This window comes from Oryctolagus cuniculus, chromosome 3, assembly GCF_964237555.1.
Source record: "Oryctolagus cuniculus chromosome 3, mOryCun1.1, whole genome shotgun sequence".
In the NCBI taxonomy this organism is placed as follows: Eukaryota; Metazoa; Chordata; class Mammalia; order Lagomorpha; family Leporidae; genus Oryctolagus; species Oryctolagus cuniculus.
In genome coordinates, this window is record NC_091434.1 from 7,644,286 (window position 1) to 7,669,485 (window position 25,200).

At 61.6% G+C, this 25,200-nt stretch overlaps 1 protein-coding gene across 1 annotated transcript; it reads left to right on the plus strand.

Annotated features, from left to right (window-relative positions):
- The first annotated feature begins 6,977 nt into the window (after positions 1-6,977).
- On the plus strand, positions 6,978-22,650 carry LOC127491831 (uncharacterized). The gene is made up of 4 exons (XM_070071569.1): positions 6,978-7,039; positions 8,103-8,173; positions 15,848-17,114; positions 21,497-22,650. Exons 1-3 carry the CDS (start codon positions 6,978-6,980, stop codon positions 16,795-16,797), a joined length of 1,083 nt encoding a protein of 360 aa, XP_069927670.1. The 3' UTR covers positions 16,798-17,114; positions 21,497-22,650.
- The last annotated feature ends 2,550 nt before the right edge of the window (positions 22,651-25,200 follow it).

Below are 25,200 nucleotides of genomic sequence, written 5' to 3' on the forward strand. Positions count from 1 at the left end.
TGTGAGTGCACGTGCCTGCAGACGTCTCCAGGGATGCCCGTGTGTGGCGTGGGTACGGTGTGCGTGAGCCTGTGTGCGCGCGTGCACGTGTGCAGGTCTCATCTGTGCTTGCCAGAGTGGGCACGTGTCTGTGTGCCCGTGTTTCTCTTTAAAGTTATTTACTTATTTCATTTGAAAGGCGGAGAGAAACAGGTCTTCCATCTGCTGGGTCAGTTCCCAAATACCTGCAAAAGCCAGGGCTGGGCCAGGCCAAAGAACTCTGTTGGGCCTGCATTTCTGAGTGTCTGTGTGTGTGTGCACGTCTGTGAGTGCGGGTGTGCATTCACACGGGCATCCGCCCGGGCTCAGCTCTGTGGGTGGATGGAGCCAGGCTTGCACGGTGGGCACTGACCTGAGGCTGCATTGCGGACAGCGAGTGGCCCTTGCAGGACGTCTTCCCTGGGGCCCAGCAGGAAGAAGGAAGGTAGGGAGGTGGCCAGTGAGCGGGAGTTTCCTCCCCTAAGGAGCTCTGCCAGGAACCTTCATAATCTAGCAGGGTAATTAAGATGAAAACCTCGCTGCAGGGCCTGCAAACTGCCGGGGGAGGCGCAGCAGCGTGGCCCCGCGAGCTCAGCCTCCACCTGGGAGGCCCGCATCCCCGGCTTCCCCGTCCCGGGCTCCTCCGCTTCCCACCCGGCTTCCCACCCGGCTTCCCATTAACGCACCTTGGAAGGCAGCAGGGAATGGCCTGGGTGCTTGAGTTCCGGCCCCTGGCTTTGCCCCGGCCCAGCCCTGGCTGCTGTGGGCAGTTAGGAGAGTGAACCAGAGGATGGAAGATCTCTCTCTCACACGCACGCGATTTCTCCCTCCCTCTCTCCCTCTCTCTCCCTCTCTGTGTGTGCGTGTCTGTGTATGTCTCCCCTCCCCCCATCATTCTGTCTTTAAAATACATAAATCTTAAAAAAGAAATAAAATGTTTTTAAATGCTGGGTAGCCTAGTGGGGCCTGAGTCAGCCTGGAGCCACCCTGCAGGGCCCCTACGAAGGGGACACGTCCAGCTGAGGCTTGGGGGGTGGGCTGGGCCCTGGACAGGTGGGCGAGCTGGGTGGGGAAGTGCCCAGTGGGCTCAGTGCACGGAGAGCAGAGATTCGGAAGTGGGGTAGGGAGCGGGGGTGAGCAAGGGGCTTGCTGGGAGTGCAGTGGGGGGCCAGAAGGCCCAGCGAGGGGCCACAGGGTCTCGGGAAGCCTGGGCAGAGAGGAGCCGTGCGCCGAGGGCCCAGGGCAGACAGGGCCCGTCTTCTGCCGGCACCAGGCCTTTCCTTCCAGGGCACGTGGCCGCCACTCAGGTACCCCAGCCTGCCGCACACCAGAGATGCCCACCCCGGGTCCTGGCGCCTGCCTTCCAGTGGCCTGGGGACAGCGGGGTCACCGTGACTCCCCTCCCAAGGCCGGCAGTGCCCACGCTGCGCCAGCTGCAGCAGCTCTGCACGCCTCTTGTGCATCAATGGCTCCACTGTGGCCAGGGAGGGTGGGCCGGGCAGGGCCTTGGGCCCCGGCCAGCCTGGTCCCCTCGCCGGGTGGCACCAAGCTGGCCTCCTCGGCGCTGGCCTCGGGGTCTTAAGTGGGCATTCTCCGCCCTCGGGGCCCAGTGTCTGCAAAGCCCCTCCCTGAGGCTGGACCCCCTGCCCATTTGTGACCCTGAGCCTAGGGGAAACCCCGAGCACCCAGGCGGGCTCAGCGGGGTGGGGGCAGCATTATTTTTCTGAACTCTGACGGCCTTCGATACCAAGTCCCCGTTGCCATCCAAAGCGTGGTGGGGTCCTGCCTCCTGGCCCCATCGCCTCTCCCCTGGTGGCGTCCAGGCCTCTCGGGGGTGCTCAGAGTGGTTTGCCTCTGCCGGCCACTGCTGCAACACCTGTCCTTCCTGCCTTCGCTTGCCTGCTCCGGCTGAGGCCTCCACCACCAGCACCTCTTGCCAGGCGTGGGCTCCAGGACAGATCCCGGGGGCGGGTGTTTGGAGAAGATAAGACGCTGTTTGGGACATCCCATATCTGAGTCCCTGGGTTCGAGTCCCATCCTGGGGCCCCCAATTCCAGATTCCTGTTCATTTGCACGCTGGGAGGCAGTAGGTGATGGTTCAAGTAGTTGGGTCCCCGTCACCCGCAAAGGGGGAGTCCAGATTGCGTGCCAGGCTGTCGGCTTCAGCCTGGCCCAGCCCCAGCTGTTGCAAGCGTTTAGGGAGTGAACCAGCAGATGGGAGATATGCCTCTCTCTCCCCCTCCCTCTCTCTCTCCCTCCCCCCCCCCCCCGCCTTTCAAATCATACAGAAAGAGAAGGAAAGAGGGAAGGCAGGAAAGGTACGGGAAAGGAAGGAAGGGACAAGGGGAGACAGAGTTGCTCTGGCGGGCCACAGCGCTGTCTGCACACCAGCGCCCGGAAGAGGTGAGCAAAGGTGCCCACATCGACCCTGCATCACGTCACCCCCAGCGAACCTGCACATGGTCACCGTGCGGCTCCTGGACCAGAGCTGAGGCCAGTGGTGCTGTAGGCGCCGTAGGTCAGGGCTGGAGCCCAGGCCCGCGGCGTCACCCCCTGCACCCCACCCGATGCCCCGGCTTCCTCTCCCTGCTCCGGGCCACAGTCTCCCCGTGCCCCTTGGATCAAGAGCTCCTGCACAACATGTCCTGCGGTGCCTGCTGCCCCGGGATACACAGCTCACCCACCCTAGTGGCCTGGCCCCGCACAGCCCCTGGACGTGGCCCCCTCACTGCCCCTCCAATCCTTTGCCTGGCTCTCCCGCCCCCCTGGACTGTCCCTGCCCTGGTCTGCCCTCTCTACCCTCCCACGGCCCCCAGTTTCACTCAGGCTTGAGGGGGAAGGTGGCCCGGGGCTCCTGGGATATGCCATGCCCCCTGCTGCTCCCCACAAAGCTCCGCTCCTGGCACCTGAGGGGTGGGCTTCCGCGGGGCCAGGCTGGGAGGTGCAGGTGGCCGAGCCTCAGGCCTGGGGGCCGTGCTGGCTGCCTCCCCTGGAGCAGGTGTTGGCGGGGAGCGGAGGCAGCCGGGGAAACGAGGAGGCGGGGGGAGCGCACGAGAGCTGCCAGCCCCTCCTGGCGCTGCCGCTGGCGCCCTGGGAGCGTTGCTAGGCTGGCACACGCAGCAGCGGGAGCACGCGCTTGCGTACACGCACACACAGCCTGTCAGCTGCGCCCACGGCCCACATGGCAGGAGCTGGCTGTGGGCACAGGGCAGCTCCGTGCCTAGGGGGCCAGGGGAGCCTGGCACAGACCACAGAGCAGGGCCCCGGGTGCGGGAGGGAAATTCCTCCCATGGCTCTCCAGGAGCGGGACTGGGGGTGCTGTCCTGCTCTGCTGGGGTCCTGGCTGGCCTTCCTTGGCCTCGTCAGTACCTCCTGCCCAATGGGCCACACAGGGCCCTCCTGGCATGACTGGGGGCCAAGGCCAAGCCTCCCCTCCTGGCCCGGCTCCTCCGCTTATCATCAGCCTGGAATTCCCAAGCAGACAGCAGCTGGTCTCTCTCAGCATCCCCCGCCCCTCCCTTCCCCCCCCCCCAGGTGACTTAGAAGATGGGCCCAGGGACCCCCCAGGAGAGGCAGCCCCTGCCTGTTCTTAGCCCCCACCCTGCGCTTCCCTGCACCAGAGAGGGTGGCCACCTAAGCCAGAGCCACAAAGCGGACCTGTGCACAGCCAGGACTCGGACCCCGTGTGCCTTTTGAGGAGCAGTGTGCTCCCCAGCCTCGGCTGTTCCCCTGCTTGTCCTCGGGGCCTGGCACGGCCTCTGGACCCCGGGAGGGAGGACCCACTCCCTAACCTGCTGGTCCAAAGCAGGGGCTCTCATTGAAGATGCGCCCTATGCCTGTGGTTGCCACAGGAAGGCAGCTGGTGCCAGATGTGGGGCCCTGCCCAAGACACCAGGAGCTAGGACTTGATGGCCAGGGCAACGGGAGGAGGTGGGCCCTGCATTTTGAGTGCTCTGTGGGCATGGAGGCTGACTGGAGCCCAGGGACAGGCAGGAGAACATGAGCCGGGATGCTGGCCCTGGGAGGGCAGGGCGGACCACTCCTGGGAGCCACGGTCCCCACAGTGCTGGAGGTAGGACCACTGGAGGGCCCTGGCCTGGGCCATGGTGAGCCCTGACAGCCCAGCACGGAAGTAGTGCAGGTGTGGCTGGTGGGGTAGTGAGGAAGAACTTGGGAGCAAATTGGCTTCCAGATGCTTCCAGGGAAGGTGGCTCCAGGGGCCCAGGAGAGAGGTGGCCACGGGGCAGGTGGGGTCTGAGAGGGAGGGGCGTCCACAGGAGGAGGGAATAAGGGGAGAAGGGGCTGAGGGTGGAGTTCTGAGTGGAGGGGAGGAGGGAGAGCAGGAGCAGCCACCAGATTTGCAATTGGGGGCGGGGGCTGGGCTTGCCTGGAGCTGTGGTTCCTCCAAGGTCTCTGTTCTTTGCATTCAAATAAATAAATAGAGAAACAGAGAAAGATTTTCTTTTTCTTTTTCTTTTTTTTTTTTTTTTTTGACAGGCAGAGTGGACAGTGAGAGAGAGAGACAGAGAGAAAGGTCTTCCTTTTGCCGTTGGTTCACCCTCCAATGGCCGCCACGGCTGGCGCGCTGCGGCCGGCGAACCGCGCTGATCTGATGGCAGGAGCCAGGAGCCAGGTGCTTTTCCTGGTCTCCCATGGGGTGCAGGGTCCAAGCACCTGGGCCATCCTCCACTGCACTCCTGGGCCACAGCAGAGAGCTGGCCTGGAAGAGGGGCAACCGGGACAGAATCCGGCGCCCCGACCAGGACTAGAACCTGGTGTGCCGGCGCCACTAGGTGGAGGATTAGCCTAGTGAGCCGCGGCACCGGCCCGAGAAAGATGTTTTATCCACTGATATCCTCCCCAAATGCTTGAAACATAGGGAGGGTTAACCTGCCACACCACAACTCCATTCCCTCTTTGCGAGTTTTAGTTCTTTCAATCGCTTTTAAAAAGATCTATTTATTTAACTTATTTGAAAGGCAGAGTCACACATGCACATGCGCGCGCACACACACACACACACACACACAATCTTCCATCCACTGGTTCACTCCCCAAAAGGCTGGGACAGCCAGGGATGGGCCAGGCTGAAGCCATGAGCCCAGAACTCCAACCAGGTCTCCCACGCGGGTGCAGGGGCCCAAGCACTTGGACCATCTTCTGCTGCTTTCCCAGGCCATCAGCGCTGGATCGGAAGTGGAGCGGGTGGGACTTGATTGAGCACTCATACGGGACGCCGGGCATCACCCACTGTGTCACCACGCTGGCCCCTCTTTTTTTTTTCAATATTTATTTATTTATCCCCCCAAAGAAACCTTTTATTTAAGGAATACAAACTCCATGCATTTCGTAAGTACAACTTTAGGAATATAGGGATTCTTCCCACCATACCCACCCTCCCAGCCACTCTCCCACCCCTTCCTCCTCCCTCTCCCAGTCCCAGTCCCATTCTCCACTAAGATCCATTTTCGATTAACTATACACAGAAGACCAACTCTATGCTAAAGAGTTCAACAGTTTGCATGAAAATGCAAAACAAAACAAAACAAAAAAACCGTTCCTCAACAGTCAAGACAAGGGTCATTCAAAGTCATTGCATCTTGAAGTTAATTTCACTTTTTTTAGAAACTTAATTAACTTTGAAGTATCCAAGAATGATACTTTTTGCTTTTTTTCTTTTTTAAAGATTTATTTATTTATTTAAAAGGCAGAGTTACAGAGAGAGAGAGACAGAGAGAGAGAGACAGGTCTTCCATCCCCTGGTTCACTTCCCAAATGGCTGCAACATCTGGAGCTGGGCTGATCCAGGACTCCCACATGGGTGCAGGGAACCAAGGACTTGGCCATCCTGCACTGCTTCCCCAGGGCACAGCAGAGAGCTGGATCGGAAGTGGGGCAGGTGGGACTCCAACTGGCTCCTCTTAATCTTTAACAACAAACAAGCCTGACGTGGGATAAAAAGCTGACACTGATACAAGGCTTGGTCCCATTTCACAGATGAGAAATCTGTGACTCCCGTTGAGTGACAGAGCTCACGCAGTGTCGGGCCTGGAGGAGCCTCGGCCGCCTGCCTGGACCTCACTGTGGGTCCCCAGGAGACACTGGGCCGGGGAGAGCTGCTAGGCACTGCAGGGTGGGCCGGAGGAGGTGGAGGAAGGCACCTGCCACTCCCAGGGGCGTCTCAGAGGAGGCACCCACAAAACAGACCCGGCAAGAGGCTGGGGCTCATTAGGCAAATGTACCCAAAGGCAGTGAGTGGGCGAGGAGGCCGGGGTGCCAAGGTGGGGCCGGCGCGGGACCACTGCCAGATCCAGGTGCCAGGGGGCCCCGCCCACGGTCCAGTTCGGCCTCCCCAAGGGATTTTCCGGGGCTTTCTTTGACCAGCCCTCCAGAGCCCCTGGGGCGCCCACGAGCAGGCCCCAGCCTGGCGGCCAAGAGGGAGTCCTCGCGGGTGGGGCCCGGCCCTGCACCCACCAGGTCCCCGCTCAGCCCAGCCCGGAAGCCAGGGGGCTGGGGCAGGCCGGGGCAGGGTGGGGGGCGCAGAGCGCATTGGAACAAAGGACGCCGGTCCGCGGCCACGGGGCTCGGGGGCGTCGGCCGGGCGGGGATTGGTCGCGGCCCGCGCGGGGCCTCTAGCGCCCGCCCCGAAACCCGAGCCCCCAAGTCGCTGACCCTTCCGGGGCCTCGCCCAGCCCCCCGCGACTCGGACCCTGCTCGTCCCTCGTGCCGCCGCATGGTGAGGCCCGACGGGCACGGAGTGGAAACAGGCCCGGGCTGGTGGCCGCCTGGAGTCAGGGGACACTCGGGGAGGACGGGCTGGGGGCCAGCCGAGTTCGCGGAGGAGGCCGCGGGCGACAGGACGGCTCGGGGAGGGGCGGCTGGACGGCCGGAGCCCGGGGCTGCCGGACGGGGTCGCGCAGGGCACGGGGCACGAGCCCAGGCTCGCCGGGCGGCTGTCGATGGCCACGGGGCTGCGCGAGCCGCCCTCCCGACTCCCGCCGCCGTGGTCGCCGCCCGGGAGGTGAGGGAGGGGTGGGGCTGGGCCGGGCCGCCAATCACAGGCTCAGCTGCACTTTGAATCGGCGCTGGCGGGCGCGGGCCGCGGGCCGTCAGGTGTGCCGGCTCCCTCTTTGTCCCCGCTCGCCTGCCCGGGCCCGTCCCTCTCCACCCCCACCCTCCCGCAGGCTCCAGGCCTCGCCGGGCTGGTTCCTCTGCTCTCCTGGAGCCCCCAGAGGGGCCTGGCCCTACCAGAGCCGGCACCTCGGACCCCACGCCCTGGGCGCAGCCCCAGCCCGAGCCTTGCGCGGGAATCAGAGCCGGCAAGGGACAGCTACCGCCACCCCCCGGACGGCGTGGTGCAGGCAGTGGGTGGGAGACAGGAGCCCGCGGTTTGCGGCAAAAATCCTGGAAGAGTCCTGGTGCGGACGGCGACCTCGTGAGCTCGGGCCAGCTCCCGGGGCAGTGAGCGGAGGTCGAACGGGCCTGCCTCCCAGGTGGCCTGAGGATTAAGTGCGATCCTGCAGAGAGGGCTTTGTGAGGATAAAGCCTCAGCGAGCACACGCGTGTGTGCACGCGTGTGGGAGGGGCACACGCGTGCGTGTGCACGCGTGTGTGTGCATGCTTCCTGTGACATTAGCACTCTGCCCTGTGCTGAGGACTGGCAGCTGCCAACAGCGGGTCCGTCTCATCCTGCTGGGATGAAAGACTGGTTCAGTGCCCACCCCCCTGGAGCCCTGAGCCCCACAGGCCCGGGACAGAAGGCAGCCGGAATTGGGCGTTCCTGGCCCTCACAGTAACTGCAGGAAAGACAGGCGGCAGGTCCTGGTGCCGCTCTCCCTCGTTTGCAGCCCCACAGGCCTGGACCTCCCAGGCTTCTCCACCTGGGTGTCCTGGGTGCCGCCAGCTCTCCCCCTCCACATCCTGGCTTCTGCCTCTTCCTCCCCCGGCTCCGCCCCTCCAGGTTGCCTCTTGGGCCTCTCTCAGATGGTGCGGGGCTCCGGCCCTCCACTGCTACCCCGCCAGCTGGCTGGCCCACTCTGCAGCCAGCGTGAGATGCGCACTCGATCGTGTCTCTCCTGTTAAAGTTCTCTAGTGCCTCCTGGCCCCAGTGTCCCCAGAACCCCCGACTGGGTCTACCAGGAGGCCTGGGAGCTGGGTGAGCCCACACTCGGGAACCAGGGTGGCCTCTTACTCCGTAGGCCTCCTGTGCCTCAGTTCCCCTCTGTCACGACTGGGCAGTGTTCCGAGTGCTGCACACGATTGCACACCGACCCTACGACACCCCCGTGAAGTGCTAACCACCACCAGGTCTGCCTTACTGCCTGCATAATAAAGTAGAAAGATCCCCCAGCCCAAGCCAGCCTGGAGGAAACGCCTTAGTGCCCGTCAGAAATCCAGAACAGCTTGAGACAGCGGCTATTCCGTGCGTTCTAGCTGTATTTCTGATTCAGTCCCTCTTGCTAACACCTGCCCACTAAACTATAGGCACAAGTCTCTTCCCTTGCCCTCCACCTCCCCTTCCCCCATTTTCTTCCCTGAGTCCTAGCACTTGACACAAAATGAGTTCTTAATGCATATTTAGGAATGAATGAGTGAGAATTTTGGAAGGAGGCTGGGCTGATGGATTAGTCAATGCTCATGCGCCCCCTGGTGGTCAATAAAGGCATTCCAGGCCCTGGCCCAACCTTGGCCAGCGGAGGAGAGAAGACAGCCTGAGGGTGAGGGCAGGTGGGAGCGCTGCTTGGGGCTGAGGCCAGGGCTTACGCCCCCACCCCCCGTGTCTGTGGGGCCTCAGGGGCATCAGCTCCTCCACCAACTCCACTGCCGTCCCTTCTGAGACCCCTGTGTGTGTGTGTGTGCGCGCGCGTACCTGCCGGGTGGCTGGGCTGAGCACCCGGGGGCCAAGCGCCCAGCTGTATCTGCACAGAAAAGACGGCAGCGGCAAGAAGATGTATGCGTGGGCGGGGCCACATGTGGTGGAGCCCATGTGTGTGTCCCCTGCCCGTGTGTGGCTGCCAGGGGGCCCGAGACATCCTGCCGCTGGACATCTGGATCTGAGTGGCCGTGGGCTTCTCTGGGTGTCTGAAATCTGAGGGAACCAATACCCGAGCCCTACGCTGTCTCACACACCTTGTGGCTGGCAGGTGTGGGGCCGCCGGGCTGCGTGTGAGCCTGGGAGGCGAGCCGGGCCCCTCCCGCTCCTTCCACGTGGATGCCTTCCCTGTGCCGGTCCCAGCCGAGCCTCGTTCCGCTTGCTCTAGGGAAGCACGCGCTGAGGCTGCGGGGGTGAGGAGGGGCTGGGCTCGTCCGTGAGCGTCTCAGCGGATTCCGCGGTCCCTCCTCGCCATCCTGAGCCGAGGCAGGCTTACGGAGGAGTCAGGCGCGGCTGAGACTGTGCCGGACAAGGGCTGTAGCTTCACCCAGCCGCAGTTTCTCCATCTGCCAAACATGGACAAGAAGACTGTCTCCCTCCCAGGTGGCTGTGACAAGGAACTTAAACAGGGGCCAGCGCTGTGGCACAGTGGGTTAAAGCCCTGGCCTGCAGTGCTGGCATCCCCTGTGCGCACCAGTTCGAGTCCCGACTGCTCCACCTCCCATCCGGCTCCCTAATGCGCTGGGAAAGCAGCGGAAGACGGCTCCAGTGCCTGGGCCCCTGCATCCATGCGGGAGATGCAGGTGAAACTCTGGGCTCCTGGCTTCAGCCCAGCCATTGCGGCCATTTGGGGAGTGAAGCAGAGGATGGAAGATCTCTCTCCTGTCTCTGTCTCTCCTTCTCTCTAACTATGCCTTTCAAATCAATAAAATAAACCTTAACACACACACACACACACACACACAAATGAAACAAAGTATGAGAAGGCTTGAGCATGGTGACAGGTACACAGGCCTGAAATCCACAAGGGTTCCTGGTATGTTTTTAGCTTCTAGCTGCACTTGGGCACCGCACTTCCTGTCCCCGTGCTCTGTGCCCTTGTCCCACGACCCACAGCAGACCAGGCCCGGCAGCGTTTAGAACGGCCGCAAGCAGTTCCCACGGACCCCTAAGAATACAGCTCCTGGGCTGCACACGGCGCTCGACCCGTGCAGGCACAAACACACGCCAGGTGACCTGGTTTTCCAACGCCCAACAGCTGGTGCGACCAGGCAGATGTATTTCTGGGCCCAAGGGGCCAGATGTTTGCAGCCAGGCGCGCTGGACGCCCCAGCTTCCGGCCTTGGCACATTTGGCCACGTGGGGGAGCCCTCTGTCCCCTTCGGTGGGAGGAGAGGAGGGGACTCCGGCAAGGGGAGGGGCGCAGGGCCTCCTCCAGGAGCCGCGCGAGTTAACTCTTCTGTTGCCAGCTCCCGCCCCTTTTGGCCCAGGCTTCTGGGTAGAGTTGCCGGGGCGGGGAGCTGCAGCAGCAGGGAGAACACTGTTTTGTAGGCGCGGCCGGGCCCCCCTCAGGGTGCCCACCATGTGCTCAGGAAGCAAGGTGCAGGCATGTATGAGCTCCCAGATTGCTGGATGCGCAAGTCCTGGGCAGGCCTCAGCTTGGTTCTGGGGCCCTTGGCTGGCCAGTGCTGAGTACTGGTGCCCCTCAGCCCCTCCCAGCAGTTGCCCCGTGTCTAGACCCCCCTGCTTGTGTCCATGTTAGCCTCATTTCTCTCACAGCTGGGAAACCGAGGCACGGAGGGGCGGGGACTTGCCCAAGGCCACCCAGCTGGTGGGGAGTGGGGCCTCTTTGGGGCCTGGGGATCCAAGGTTGGTGCCCTCCTCCCCAGCCTGCCCACCACAGCCACTCCTGGAGGAGGAGTTCCAGGGAACAGAGGGGCCGGCAGTGAGGACTGAGTGAGCGCAGAGTGGAGCTGAGCCCACGGACGCGCTGAGGCCCGAGGGAGGAGGCACAGTGGCACCGTGGCCATGGATGCGTGGACGGACGTCTCTCAAGAGGGGCCTGTGAGGACCGTGGCAGTGTTAGGTGTCCCCAGGACAGGGGAGGAAGTGGGATGTCCTGAGGGGGACCTGGATGGGGGTGGGAGAAGGGAGGGAGTTTCTAGCTGTCCTGGGGTCGGGGCATCAGATGTGAGGGCCCCAGGAACAGCCTAGGCCAGGCCTCCCGGCTCTGTAGCCCCTCCCCCGCAGGCTCTGCCCCCTCTTAGCAGGCTTTGCAAGGCCCCTGTGCCTTAGGGTTGGACCCCACTTTGCAGACCTGTGTCCCCCCCCCACCCCGCCGCCCCAATTCCCAGGGTTTAACTGGTGCTCACTCTGCTGCAGGGATCCAGATCGCTCCCGCCCCACCCACTCCTGGAAGCACCAGGCCCGGGGGGGGGGGGGGTGGCCGCTCTGCCCCTGCAGCCTGGGGAACAGATGGCAGCCCTCTGCCTCCCTGGCCGCTCCCTAAGCCCCAGGGGCCCCTCGGCTCCTCCCCGTGGCCTCCCCCAGCCCCCCCCCCACACTTTGGGAAGCAGTGAGCTGAAAGAGACAACATCTGGGTCTCCCCAGGGCCCCCGCGGCCCAGCTGCCTGCCGGGGCAGCTCAGGGACCAGCCTCCCCTCCCCCACGCTGAGGCAGGGTCCCAAGCCGGCTCCCACCCACCTTCAGGGTTTTTCATGCAAGCAACAGCCTGGGGTCTGGCCTACAATTCCTTCCCAGACCTGCAGTGGTCCCTTAGAGACCTGTGGCACCCCAGTCCTCAGCCCCACAGCAGGCCTCAGCCTGATTCAAAGGTGCTCTCCTCCCCTGAGCCCGGGCAGACAGCCTGACAGTCGGTGGACCAGGGACCCACGCAGCCTCAGAAGGGGCAGAATGCTGTGTCTCAGGGGAGGGGAGGCTTCCTGCTGGTCCCTGTCCCCAGCAGGCCAGTGTCCCCATGCCCCACCCAGACAGATGCCAGGTAGTGCGCACCCCTGGGGGCCTCTGGGTGTGGCTGGGCCAGGTCCTAAGAGAAGGCACAGACATTGGCTGCTTTGCATATGGGGGCCTCCTTTGCATTTCACACCGGGCTGTGGTCTTGTGGTCCCGCTCTGGCCGGCTCAGTTGGCTTCTCAGAATTAGAAAAGTGACACACCTACCGGCTGGGTCGGGACTGAGGGCCAGCAGCAGGGCCACCTGGCTAGATCACGCTGTGCCGGGCACCTTCCACACACGAGCAGCCCCTGGTGGGGTAGGACTGGGGGTCTCCAGCCCGAGGGCTAGCCTGGGAGGCTGGGGGAGGCAGGTGAGGGGCCCCGGCAGGCCCCCGGGGTGTGCAGGCCGAGCTGGGGTCCTTCGGAGCTGGGCTGAGCCAGGAAGCCTCAGCTGGCAGAGCTGCTGACCCCACAGGCCCGTGGGCGGCTGAGGGCCAGGAAAGCACCACGCTAAGGGCCTTCTCCAAGCCTTTCTTTCCCTTTTCAGGCCCAGGTGAAGCTTGCCCTGGGCACACCTTGCTGGTTCCTGGCATCTCCTCCCTCCCATCCCCCATCCCCAACAGCTTCCAGGACCCTGGCAGGATGCCCACCCCTGCCGGGCTAGCTGCAGGCTCTCTGTGGCCTCAGGCCCCTGCAGCCTGGAGCACCCTCTGGGCAGAGGCCTCTGGTCCCCCCTGGGCTGGGCTGGGCTGTGGGCTGCACCTTCCATCTGCCTTCCATCTCCAAGTTCAGGTCTGGTCCCAGCCAGACTCAAGGCTACTGCAGGCAGCTGCAGGGGCAGAGCCTCCCCTCACCGCCCTTCATCAGACCACCACCTGTGGGCTGGGGTGAGCACCCTGAGATTGACCTGGCCCCAAATAGCAGGGGGTGGCCAGCCGTGGTGGTGGGAGGGGTCGGCCAGCAGCTGCTCCCCAGCTCCAGCCATGGGGAAGCAGAGCTGTGTGTTCACAGCCACCCCGCACCTGCACAGCTGGCGGGAGCCGACGCTGAGCCACAGCGTCCAGAACCAGCCACCTCCAGGCACCTGCCGAGTCCCAAGGCCACGGAGAAAATCAAGCAAAAGGCGCACCCGGCACCTTTGCCACCACCAGAATCTTGGCACCCTGAGCAGGTCGCAGCCCCCTGGTGCCATCTGAGGCCTGGAGCTGGAGCGGCCACATGCAGTGAGCAGCCCTCCTCTTGGTCAAGACCGTGGGATTCACGTGATGGCTGGGCTCCACAGAGGAGCAGCGGGGGCTCAGGCCTCGCAGGGCCGGCCGCACAGTGGTTGCACAGGGTCCCCGTGGGAGGGGGCTTGCCCTGCTCTGCCTCCATGCTGCCCAGGGCACACTGAGCCCACCTCCAGTGTTCACTGCTGCCTGGACACAGGAGTGGGGTAGAAAGGGCAAGGAGTGTTCTGGAAACAGACTTGGGCATCGTCAAGGCAAAGCTGGTGTCAGCCCACGGTGCATGGCCCTGAAGTGGCACCTGGCTGCCATGCAATGCTGCCTCATCATTGCTGACAACAATTACTGACCACCACCACGTCCCGGCTCTGCGGGGGGCAGCCCCTGTCCCAGCCCCTGTCTCCATAGAACACCCAGGCAACAGAACAAGGCCCACCAGGACAGACATTAAAGAAGGGAGACTTGCCGGCACCGTGGCTCACCAGGCTAATCCTCTGCCTGCAGTGCCAGCACCCTGGGTTCTAGTTCCGGTTGGGGTGCAGGATTCTGTCCTGGTTGCTCCTCTTCCAGTCCAGCTCTCTGCTGTGGCCCGGGAAGGCAGTGGAGGATGGCCCAGGTCCTTGGGCCCTGCACCCCATGGGAGACCAGGAGGCGGCACCTGGCTCCTAGCTTCGGATTGGCGCAGCACGCCGGTTGTAGCAGCCATTTGGGGGGTGAACCAACAGAAGGCAGACCTGTCTCTCTCTCTCTCTCTGTCTCTCTCTCTCTTACTAACTCTGCCTGTTAAAAAAAAAAGGAGAGACTTAATCCTACATCAAACAGGACACATGGAGGAAGTGAGCTCCCCGCCACTGGAAGCAACCAACTCAACGAATGCAACAGAAGAGATTTTGCTTGGGTTGACTGAGATGGCTGCCAAGCTCTGTCCTCATGCTGCAGCTTGGCCATCTCAGCAGTGCCTGGACTGTGGAGTGTCTCACACCTGTCACTGTCCACTTCCCCCACTCCCTTCTTCAGACTCCTTGGAGACTCCTCCCCAGGATGGAAAGTCTTTCTTTTTTTTAAAAATAAATATTTACTTATTCATTTGAAAGAGTTACAGAGAGAGAGAGAAAGATCTTCCATCTGCTGGTTCCCTCCCCAGATGACCACAGTGGCCAGCACTGGGCCAGGCGGAAGCCAGGAGCTTTATCCGGGTCTCCCACGTGGGTGCAGGGGCCTGAGCACTTGAGCCATCTTCCACTGCTTTCCCAGGCCACCGGTAGGGAGCGGGATTGGAAAGCGGAGCAGCCAGGACCTGAACTGGCGCCCACATGGGATGCTGGCACTACAGGTGGTAGCTTTACCCGCTACGCCACAGTGGAGCCCAGTCTTACTGCAGGACAGTCCCCGATCCACTGCTGCCCTCAGTGCCCTGGGCAAGGCTGGCCATCGGCCCTAGCGACAGGATCCCTCGCTGCAGCCCTCAGGAGCCCCACAACAGTGGCTCTCCCATCGGGGGCATGGGTCTTGCCCGGTCCCCGGTTGCTCTGGGCGGGAGGTGACTTCCCCAGAGTCTGGCAGTAAAGGGTAGTGGCTCGGGGGAGGCAGTCCGGGGTGAGTGGACCTGACTCAGGGACCAGGGACACAGGGGAGTCACAGGGAAGCAGGAGGGGAGGGGAGAGGACACCCGGAGCCTGGCAGTTTCCTCCCCCGCAGCCTGGTGGGGGCGGCGCTGGCACGCAAAGCCTCCTGGACCAAGATTATCTTACAGATGCAGCCTCCAATTATACTCCCTGAAATGAGACCAATTAGGCACTGGGCGAGCACCCGGCCTCCTAAAATCCCCACTTAGAACACAGCCCGCGGGAACCGCCATCTCAGCCACTCTGCGGGCGAGTGCCCACGGAGGTCCCCGCCCCGCGGCAGGCCTGGGACCAGAGATGGGCCGCAGGTCCAGGCAGAAGGCTCCTCCACTTCCCATCCCCGGCGTCCCCACCATGAGTCACCCTGTTATCCCTCCGCGGCCAAATATAGCTCCCAAGGCCCGCAGAAGCCAGGGTCCCGTATTGTGCCTGTGGGTCTAGGAGGGGTGGGGGCTTCGCAGCCTACCCTTGGCCCCTCCCTGGAAGGCCCAGGGGCTCTGCCTGAACCTCTGATCTCAAAGGGGAAGTTGGGGACAGGGCCTGGCTGAGCAGTGACCACTTCCTCTTGGGGAACCTGGGATCCACTCCAGGGGACAAAGAGCAGGCTGGTGGGGGGGGGGGGCTGCGGCTGGCTTTATCCACAAGGTGAGGCCGAGATCCTGTTGGGGTCACTGGATCATGGATCACCCAGGGTGTGTCTGGCCATCTCCAGCGGCCCCCTGGGTCCCGCCCACCCAGGCCCTCGGAGCCACCACATAAGGAAATGTTTGTCTTCAGCTGCCCGGCACAGCCTCTGGGCAGTGGCTCCCTCCCTCCAGTCCTGCTGTCCCCGCCCAGGCCACCTCCCCACAGGCTGGGGCTGGGGCGGTTGGACCCAGCAGGCACCGCCCTGAGGCCGGGTGCAGGGAAGGCTGCGTGGTCCTCCCACTGTGCTGCCCGCGGGGACACCCTGCCCGGCTGTGCCAGAGCCCCAGGGAAGCCTCCCCCACCCTGCTCCCCTTCAAAGCAAACTGCTCTGGGCCGGGGCGTCACTGGTGGGGACAGCAGGCTTGGTGGCGTTGACACCTGAGAGTGTGCACAGCCAAGGAGGCTGCGCCGCCCCTGGGGGACCTCACCCGGAGGAAATCCCACCCATCTCGGGGTTCTGCTGAGGCACTGGCCCAGCACCCTTGGAGGGGCAGCATCTCCCGCCCTGCTGCCTGCTGGCGGCAGAAGTCAGGTTCCCACGGCTGCCTTCCCCCTGGAGTTTTCCACTAAGTCAGGCCCAGAAGCGCTCGGCGAGCGCGGGGACTGTGCCGGAAGTGAGTGGGCAGGCACGGGGTGGGCGCTGCTGGCGCTGGGAGGCCGCAGGAGGTGGCACTCTCCAGGTTCCTGCGGGTTGTCCTGGGGGGCCAGCGGGCTCCTCTGCCCCAGCCTGGCGGGTTGTCCTCGGGGGGGCCAGCGGGCTCCTCTGCCCCAGCCTGGCGGGTTGTCCTGGGGGGGCCAGCGGGCTCCTCTGCCCCAGCCTGGCCTCGAGCAGGAAGCAGAGCTGGCCTTGGCGCCTGCACTGCAGGAAAGGGCCCTCGAGGGTGACATCACCCAGGTCCCGGCTTCAGGGACAGCGCGGAAGCTGCCAAGGGGCCCTCAGCTCCTGGCGGGGGCACCGTCCCTACCGACACCAGGGGGCAGGCTGGGCTTCCTGGGGCGCCGACCTTTGGCCCTACCGGCGGATTAAAGCCACAGCCAAGCCGCGGCCAAACCCGCCCCATGCCCGGGTGACCCCGCAACCACAGCAGGACCCGGTCCCCCGGGCCCTCCTCCCGGGATGGGCCCCCCAGGAGCTGGGAGGGTGGCTGACGCCAGTCCTAGGAGATGGGGGGGCTGTGCCCAAGGCGGTCACCGCCTTCACACACAGGAGGGGTCAAGCTACCCGATCCCCTCCCCCCGCCACCACCACTTTAAACCAAGACGCTCAGGGCGCTCCCCGCGCCGCAGGGCCCAGTTCTGAGCGTCAGGAACCGTGTCCAGAGCTGCTCATCCGGGCCCCACAGATCGGGGACCGGAATCCAGAATGTTCTCCCCCAGAGCGGCGCCCCCTGGGGAGCGCTGGGGGTCTGCCCTAAGGTCACCGTGGGGACAGGCCAGGGGCCCTGCAGGAGTCGCTGGCGCAACGCCCCCAGCCTCGCCCAGGGAGGGGCCGGAGTTGGGGACCCTCGGAAAGCCACAGGCGGGACAGTGCCAAGGCCGGGAGACCCGGGGGCCACCCCTCCTCCTCTTCACCGCCCCTCCGCTGCCACCCGCTCCTCGCAGAAGCCACCTAACGTCCCACCGCAGCGCGGCCCTGGGCTTCCCGGGGAGCCTGTCCCGGCCTCGCAGCGGGCCAGGCCTCTGCGTCCCGACGCCCCCTATCCGCCGGCCCAGCCGGGAGCCCCAACACTAGGTGAGGGGTCCCGCAAAGCGGCAGGACGGCGCAGGGGGGCGGGCGGGGCTGTGCTTCGCGTGGAAACTCGGCGAGAGTGCACGCACCCCCAGCAGCACGGACTGCGGGGCGGGGCTGCGCGCACAAGCGGGCTCACGCACGCCCGGATCCGTGTACACAGCCACAGTGCGGACATCCTCGGGCCCCAACACGTCCTCGAGGTCGTCCACGCAGGGATGAGTGGAAACCAGGAGCTCGTGAGGCCCGGGCGGCGCGGACGCGGCGATGCACACGCGGAAAGGCGCACGCCCCAGGGTTGCACACGCGAGGCCCCGCGGGAGGCGGTGGGGACGCCCCTCTGACCCCCGTACGTGGCCGCCGCCGCGGCCTCTGGGCGCCATCTTCGGCCCGCGGGCAGCGGAAGGACGGAAGGACTCGCAGCACGCGCAGCGCCCGAGCTCGGGCCTTTGTTGTCGCGGCTTCCGGGCGTCCATCACGCGGAGGCCGCGCACGCCGGGGCCAGGCGAGGGCCCGAGCGCGAAATGGCGGGCGGGGGGCGGGGCGAGCGGGAGCCGCGCCCACTCTGCGCTCGCGGCGGGGCGCGCCGCCCGCCCCCTGGCGCAGGCGCACGCGTGGCGCGCGTTCCCGCGTTCCCCCCGACGCGCGCCGGGACACAAAGGGCTGGAGGGAAAGCACGGAGCGCGGCCGCGGCCTACGGACCGGGTCGTCCTCGTGTGCGGCCCGGAGCGGACTCTCAGGGCCGGAGCCGGGCTCGCCGGAGCCGCGCGCTCGGACGCGGGGCGGCACAGCGCTCCTCCCCGCCCCTCGCCCGCCCTCAACGGCCGCGGCGGCCGGGCGGGCCCGGTGGGGCGAGGCGGGCGCGCGGGCCGCAGGGCGCAGGCGCGGACGAGGCGCCTCCATTTTCCCTCGCGCCCCGTAATGGCGGGGCGGGCGCGGTGGCCGCTGAGGAGGGAGCCCGCCTCCGGGAAAGCCGGAGGCGCTCGTTGCCGAGTGCTCCCTGGGCGCGGGAGCGGCGGGCCGCCACGTTCCGGACAGGGCCCCACTTTTTAGGACGCGATTCTGAGTTTTTCATGGGGGAAGGAACAGATTAATTCCGTGATTTACAGCTACTGCAGACTGGGACTGCGGGTTTGGGAGAGGCAAAGAGAAAGAAGTCCAAGTTCTCCCTGAAAGAGGCAAAGATCAGTAAAACGGTCTCCCAAAAGTTTTTAGCAAAAAAAAAAAGTTGTTGGTAGCAAGGTTGAAGTGACGACAGCGGACGCTGCTTACTTAGCCCTGCTGTGTTTGTCTCCGTCGACGGTGCAGCTGGAGAAACCGAGGCACAGCCGCCGAGGCCCGGAAGTGGCCAGGGGGCCTGGAGTGGAGGGCCAGTGAGGCTCGCTGGGCGCCCAGGACGGGCTGGGGCCGGAGGGCTGGAGGGCCGGGGGTCCGCTCGGCCCCTGACAGGCCGGCGGGGAGGCGGTCCGGACGCACTTGGTTCTAGAATGTTCGCAGCTAGTGACGGGGTGGAGGGAGCTCTGTCGGCGCTGGGCACGGGAGGAAGAGCCTTGGGCCTTTCTCCCCGTGGGTGTCGCGGCGCTGTCTGCAGCGAGCGCGCTCTCCGATCGAGGTTGGCTTTCTTTACTTTCCCAGACTCAGGGAAGGGTATTTCCACAGGTCCGGAGAGGGTCAGTGTTAGGTAGGGCGGCCCCGGCAGGGTCAGTCTTCCCATTGACTCTGCGAGCAGCTGAAATTTGAGGTCACTGAGCCTTGCCCAAATTGACCAGCGAATAGGGAACAGAAATCCTTCATCCAAGTTGAGGTTTTAGACTTAAAACCTCAGACTCCAAGTCCTCTGCTTTTTTTTAAAAAAATGTCTTGAAAGATTTGCTAATTAAAAGGCAGAGACCTTCCGTCGACTGGTTCGGTCCCCAGAATTCCACACCACCGGGGCCAGTGCAGGTGGGAGCCGGGAGCCCGGAGCCCCATCTTGCTCTCCTGTGTGGTTTGCAGAGGCCCAAGTGCTTGGGTCAGCACCTCTGCCTTTTCAAGTCCTTTGGCAGGAAGCTGGAATCGGAGCTGAGCAGCCAGGACTGGAACCACACTCCAGTGTGGGAGCCTGGCACCAGCAGGTGTGTAACCCGCTGCACCACAAACTGGGCTTCCTTTAAAAAAATTTTTTTTAATCAAGGAACCAGTGTTTAGCAGCTAGGATACCTGCAGCCCAAATCAGAGTGCCTGAGTTCGGGACCCAATCCCACCCTGACTCCAGTCTTGACTGCTCACTCCAGCTGCCTGCTAACGCAGACCCCGGGAGGCCCCAGGGATGGGCAAGTAGGTGGGTCCCTGGCAGCATGTGAGAGAGAGGACTGAGCTCTGTCTCCAGGCTTCCTGCTGGCCCAGCCTCAGCTGGTGGCGCATTTAGGAAGCAAACCAGAAAGCTGGCTGGCGCTCCTGTTCTCTGTGTGCGTCTCTCCCCCGTCTGTGTCTACTTTCAACTGTTAAGGTGAAGACTCCAACAGCCAGCAGCGCTGATCCTGGTGGGAATTCTCTTGCTTCCAAGTAGAATAAACCACCTACGCGGATTAATCATAGCTTCGTTAGTGTGAGGAAACCCTGTGTGTGTTTGTTTGTTTGTTTCTTTTTTTTTTTTAAATTTTAGAAGTGGAAACCGCAGGCCATGGCCCTGGAATATGACTTCAGTCTTGCACACAGAGGTGCCCTGTCTTCTTTCCTCTCCTCAGTGAATCACACATTCCTGACAAACATCTTGAAGTGTTCCTACGAAATCCAGAAAGTTCCAGCAACTGGGAAAAGCTTCCTAGATAATTACTTTTTCTTACATTTTGTAAAAGCAAGTACTTCACACTTACTAGCTTCTGGCTTTGCCAGGTGACTCACATCCTGACTCTGTCCATCTGGAAAAAGTGGATTGGGCAAGAATGTGTCCTGGCAGGGCTTAGGCAGATAACAGGAGATAATATTTATAAAAGTGCCTAGGCTGGCGCCGCGGCTCACTAGGCTAATCCTCCGCCTTGCGGCGCTGGCACACCGAGTTCTAGTCCCGGTCGGGGCGCCGGATTCTGTCCCGGTTGCCCCTCTTCCAGGCCAGCTCTCTGCTGTGGCCAGGGAGTGCAGTGGAGGAACAGAGCAGGGTCCACTGGTTGGTTGCTGTGTAGAAAACATTAATGGGGCAGGTACCGTAGTGCAGCGGGTTACCTCCGCCTGTGATGCCAGCATCCCTGTGAGTCCCAGCTGCTCCGCTTCTGGTCCAGCTCCCTGCTAATGTGCCTGGGAAAGCAGTGGAAGATGGCTCACGTGGGAGACCTGGAGCTCCAGGCTCTGGCTTCTGCCTGGCCCAGAAGGTGTGCACCAGTGGACGGAAGGTGTCCTGTCTGTCCTTGCCTCTCTCTAACTCTGCCAGTGACTGGGGCCCGAAGGAAGGGGCTTTGTGTCAGCTGCCACCCTGAGAGGGCAGAACCCCTCTTGAAGTAGCGGTGTCTGTCAGCCACCTCTCTCGGGATCTGAAAGGATGCATCGACCTTGGTGTTGCTGCCAGGAGCAGAGCTCTGCCCTCATGGGGCACGGTGGTTAGCCGGAGAGGCTGAGTCCAGGGTGCTGGGAGCAGGTGATACACAGGGAGACTGGCCCTAACTTGCAAGCCATGCAGGCTTCCTGGAGGCAGTGATGCGTCAAGTGAGCCCAGCAGTTTCAAGGGGAACGAGAGAGCACATCAACCTGGAGGAACTGGACAAGTCCAGAAGGACTGGGCCTGGGCGGGTAGAGTCAAACTCGCCCCTTCCCCCTCTCCCCACTCACTCTGCCTTTCAAATAAATACATTTTTTAAAAGATATAATTATTTATTTGAAAGTTACAGAGAGGCAGGGGCAGAGAGATCCTCCATCCGCTGGTTCACTCCCCAAATGGCTGCAACTGCCAGAGCTGGGCCAGCCCAGAGCCAGGAGCTTCTCCAGGTCTCCCACGCGGGTGCAGGGGCCCAAGGACCTGGGCCATCTCCCACTGCTGTCCCAGGCCGTAGCAGAGAGCTGCATCGGAAGTAGAGCAGCAGGGACTTGAACCAGTGCCCGTATGGGATCCCGGCACTGCAGGCAGCAGCTTTACCTGCTACGCCACAGCACCAGCCCCATAAGTCAATTGTGGGGAAATTAGGCACAGGAGGCAATTCAAAGATGGTGCCCAAAGGAAGTAAGGTGGGCGGTATCCAAAGTTGTCTACCAGCGAAGCTGACTGCCTGTGCAGCATCAGGGGAGGTGACAACTGATGACGAGTGTGCAGACGTGTGGCTGGTCCTGTAGAAAATCACCCTGCAAAATGACCTTTTAAGTAACTGGTTGGTCCTCATGCCCTGCCCCAGTAATCCTGTGGTCTTGTGCTTTAACAGGTCTTGCTACACGTGAAATAAACGGAGTTCTTGCTTGCTCGACTTGACTCCCCGCTGCGTCTGACTGTCTCCGGGATCGGGAGGCTGGGGAACGGGCGAGCGGCGCACTTACCTTTCTTCGGACCCAGTCCACCCTCGTTTGGGTGGACTAAGACCCTGCAATCAATTTTTTAAAAAAAACTTTTTAAAAAAGTGGTTAACTCAAAAAGTATACAAGTCAATGGTCTTAATATATTCATAAGTAGAACAACTGTTACCGCTAACTCCAGGGGTTTTCATCACCCAAGAGAAACCCCATCCATACTGAAGAGCAGTCAGTGCTCACCTGCCCAGTCCTCCAGCCCTGGGCCCTCCTCCACTTTCTGTCCTGTGGAGTTGCCCTTTCTGGCCGTTTCATGTAAACAGAGTCATACACAACGTAGTGCTTTGTCTGGCTGTTTCACTCTGGAGTTCGGTGTTACAGCTGTGTTGGGAGGTAATTTTGTGGCTCAGTAATGTCCCACCGTAAGCATATGTCTGAGAAGACTCATGACATGGTGACATGTGGTGCAGCGGAGAAGTCGCCGCTTGGGACACTCTCATCCCACGTGGGGGTGCCTGGTTCATGTCCCAGATCCCTCACTTTGATCCAGCTTCCTGCTAGTGTGCACCCTGGGAGGCAGCAGTGATGGGTAAGGTCCCTGGGTCCCGGCCCTCCGTACTGGAGACCTGGATAGCGTTCCGGCTCCTGGTTTTGGCTTGACTCTGCTCTAGCTGTTATGGGCATTTCTCTCTCTTTGTCTCTCTGCCTTTCAAGCCAATTTTAAAAAAGACTCTTGGAGGGCTGGCACTGTGGTGTAGCAGGTAAAACTGCCACCTGCAATGCCGGCACCCCATATGGGCACCAGTTCGAGTCCCAGCTACTCCACTTCCAATCCAGCTCTCTGCTATGGCCTAGGAAAGCAGTAGAAGATGGCCCAAGTCCTTGGGCCCCTGCACCCACGTGGGAGACCTGGAAGAAGCTCCTGGCTTTGGATCAGCCCAGCTCCAGCCATCACAGCCATCCAGGGAGTGAACCAGTGGATGGAAGACCTCACTCTCTCTGCCTCTGTCTCTGCCTCTCTGTAACTCTGCCTTTCAAATTAATAAATCTTTTCTTTTAAAGACTCTTGAAATGAAAGTGTTCACATCTGTGTCCTGAATAATAAGTGATTTGTGCTGAGCTTTGGTCTGAGAAGCACTGGGCTGGGGCTGGAGCGCTGGGCTGCCTGGGCACTGCCCTTGCTGGCTGGTGACCTGGACAAATCACTTGTGCTTCATTTCCCCCAGTAAGTGGGAATAATAATATACACACAGGAGGCCTTCGTAGGAGTGAAAACTGGAAGAAGTGGTTAGACCCAGGCACTGACATACCATCTTCACAAAAGACAGTAAATTTGTGGAGATGTGATAAGGGTTTGGGATTCTAGGAACCGTAAGTTGTGGGAAGGTATATGGAGGAAGCTAAACAGAAGAAGTTATTGAGTAACTTTAAGGATTTATTTATTTACATGAGAGGCAGGGTTACAAGACAGAGAGGTCTTCCATCTGCTGGTTCATTCCCCAAATGGCCTCAATGGCTGGAGCTGGACTTATCTGAACCCAGGGGCCAGAAGCTTATTCTGGGTCTCCCACAGAGGTTCAGGGGCCCAAGCACTTGGGCCATCTGCTGCTGCTTTCCCAGGCCATCAGCAGGGAGTGGGATCGGAAGTGGAATAGCAGACCAACGAACCAACGCCCATTACTGGATGCTGGTGCTGCAGGCGGATACTTAACCTACTAAGCCACAGCGTCCGCCCCTTGAGTAACGTTTATGCAGACGTCCTGGTGCTGTCTCTGGTGATCCGTTATGTTCCTGTCCCAGTAACAGGTGGCGGGTGGGCCCCTTCACAAAGGGAAATTTGTGCCCTGTTTTCAGGCAGCTGGGGGAGAGCCGAAAGCTTTTCTTGGGTCTACTTCTTAGTTTCCTTCAGCTCAAGATGATCTTTGTGCCAAAGTCTTATTACATGTGAGGAGGCAGATTCAGATCTCTGTAACTCTTGTAACATCCAGGAATTAAATGAGTTACTGCAATTAAGATGCTGAGAAAAGAGCCTGGTACGAATTTCCAGTTGTTGCTATGGGAAAAGGCTGGCGGATGCTGACTCTACTGGCTGCCTAGTGAGCACAGTGCCCTTTGTTCCGGATTCTTCCAAGTGGCTCCATGAGGGGTGCTGCTTTATGAAACTGGAACCTACATTGCCAAACCAAGGTGAGTCCCTTTCCCTTGCACAACAGAAGGCCAAACCTGAAGCCAAGGGCTTTTGCAGGGAGAAAGATTATCACGGGGCAGCCAAGCAAGGGGTCATGGGCAGTGTTCAAAACTCTGCCCCCGGGATGAGCGTTGTGGCACACTGGGTCAGCCCTCCTGGGACACCTGTTTCCCACACCGAGTTTCACTTCCACTGCACTCCAGCTTCCTACGGATGTGCCTGGGAGGCAGTAGATGATGGCTTCAGTGCTTAGGCCCGTACCACCCACGTGAGACCCAGATGCAGTTCCTGGCTCCTGGTTTCAGCCTGGCCCAACCCTGGCTGTTGTGTGCATTTGAAAAGTCAACAGCAGATGAACGATTCTTTCCGTCTCTCCCTTTCTCTCTGCTGCTGTATCTTTCAAATCAAAAAAAAAAAAAAAAAAAAAAAGTTCTCAGAGGGCACGGAAGTTTTTAAAATGTTTATTTATTTTCATCTGCTTGAAAGATGGAGTGACAGGAAGAGATCTTCCATCTGCTGGCTCACTGCCCAAACGCCTGCAGGAGCCAGAGCTGAGACAGGCTGAAGCCCGGAGCCCTGAGTTCCATCTGGGTCTCCCACGTGGGTGGCAGGGGCCCAAGCACTTGGGCCGTCTTCCATTGCTTTCCCAGGTGCATCAGCCCGGAACTGGAGCGGAATTGGAGCAACTGGGATGTGAACTGGGGCTCCAGTATGGGATGCCGGCGTTATGAATGGCAGTCCAACTGCTGCGCCATGATGCCCTCCCCTAAGGGAAGTTTTGTGTGGTCAGGCTGTGGCCACATCATCAGGACAGTCCTGAGTGGCTAAGCCTGGGGCAGGGCATGTGTGAATGGGTAGGAGCAGCCCAGTCAGCATCATCATCTCCAGACTCCTCCCTTCCTAGAGCTGTCCGGCTCTTGTGTTTCCACTCATTCTCCGGCTTTTGGTTCCATGGCTGGGGAGCAACTTTGGTTCCCAGGGTGTCAAGAGGAGACCTGATGCAGGGGCACCAGTGGGTTTCACTTGTGGGTGCATCCCAGTAAGAGGGTAGAAGGCAGTGGAGCCTACGCCTTTCTTAGGCAGATCCTCCATCTGCTGGCCTACCCTCCCAATGGCCGCAACTGCTGGAGCTGGGCCAGACCAAAGCCAGGAACCAGAAGCTTCTTCCAGATCTCCCACGTGGGTGCAGGGGCCCAAGCACTTGGGCCATCTTCTGCTGTTTTCCCAGGCACATTAGCAGGGAGCTGCATTGGGAGTGGAGGAGCTGGGAGCTGAACCGGCTCCCATAGGGGATGCCGGTGCTGCAGACGGCAATTATCCTACTGTGCCGCAGCGTCAGCCCCAGGGCTGTGTGTTTTTGCAGGCTCTTAATTTTACCATGAGTGACAACGGACCGAGAGACTGACTCTGCACGTGTACTTTTAGGATCATCTA

What these genes read in the sequence shown, in the direction of transcription:
- LOC127491831 (XM_070071569.1), top strand. Translation starts at nt 6,978, where the DNA reads ATGGCCACGGGGCTGCGCGAGCCGCCCTCCCGACTCCCGCCGCCGTGG. An exon ending in CCGTGGTCGCCGCCCGGGAG is followed by an intron (nt 7,040 to 8,102) that starts GTGAGGGAGGGG and finishes CTCCTGTTAAAG; the next exon opens with TTCTCTAGTGCCTCCTGGCC. An exon ending in CCAGGAGGCCTGGGAGCTGG is followed by an intron (nt 8,174 to 15,847) that starts GTGAGCCCACAC and finishes GGTTCTGCTGAG; the next exon opens with GCACTGGCCCAGCACCCTTG.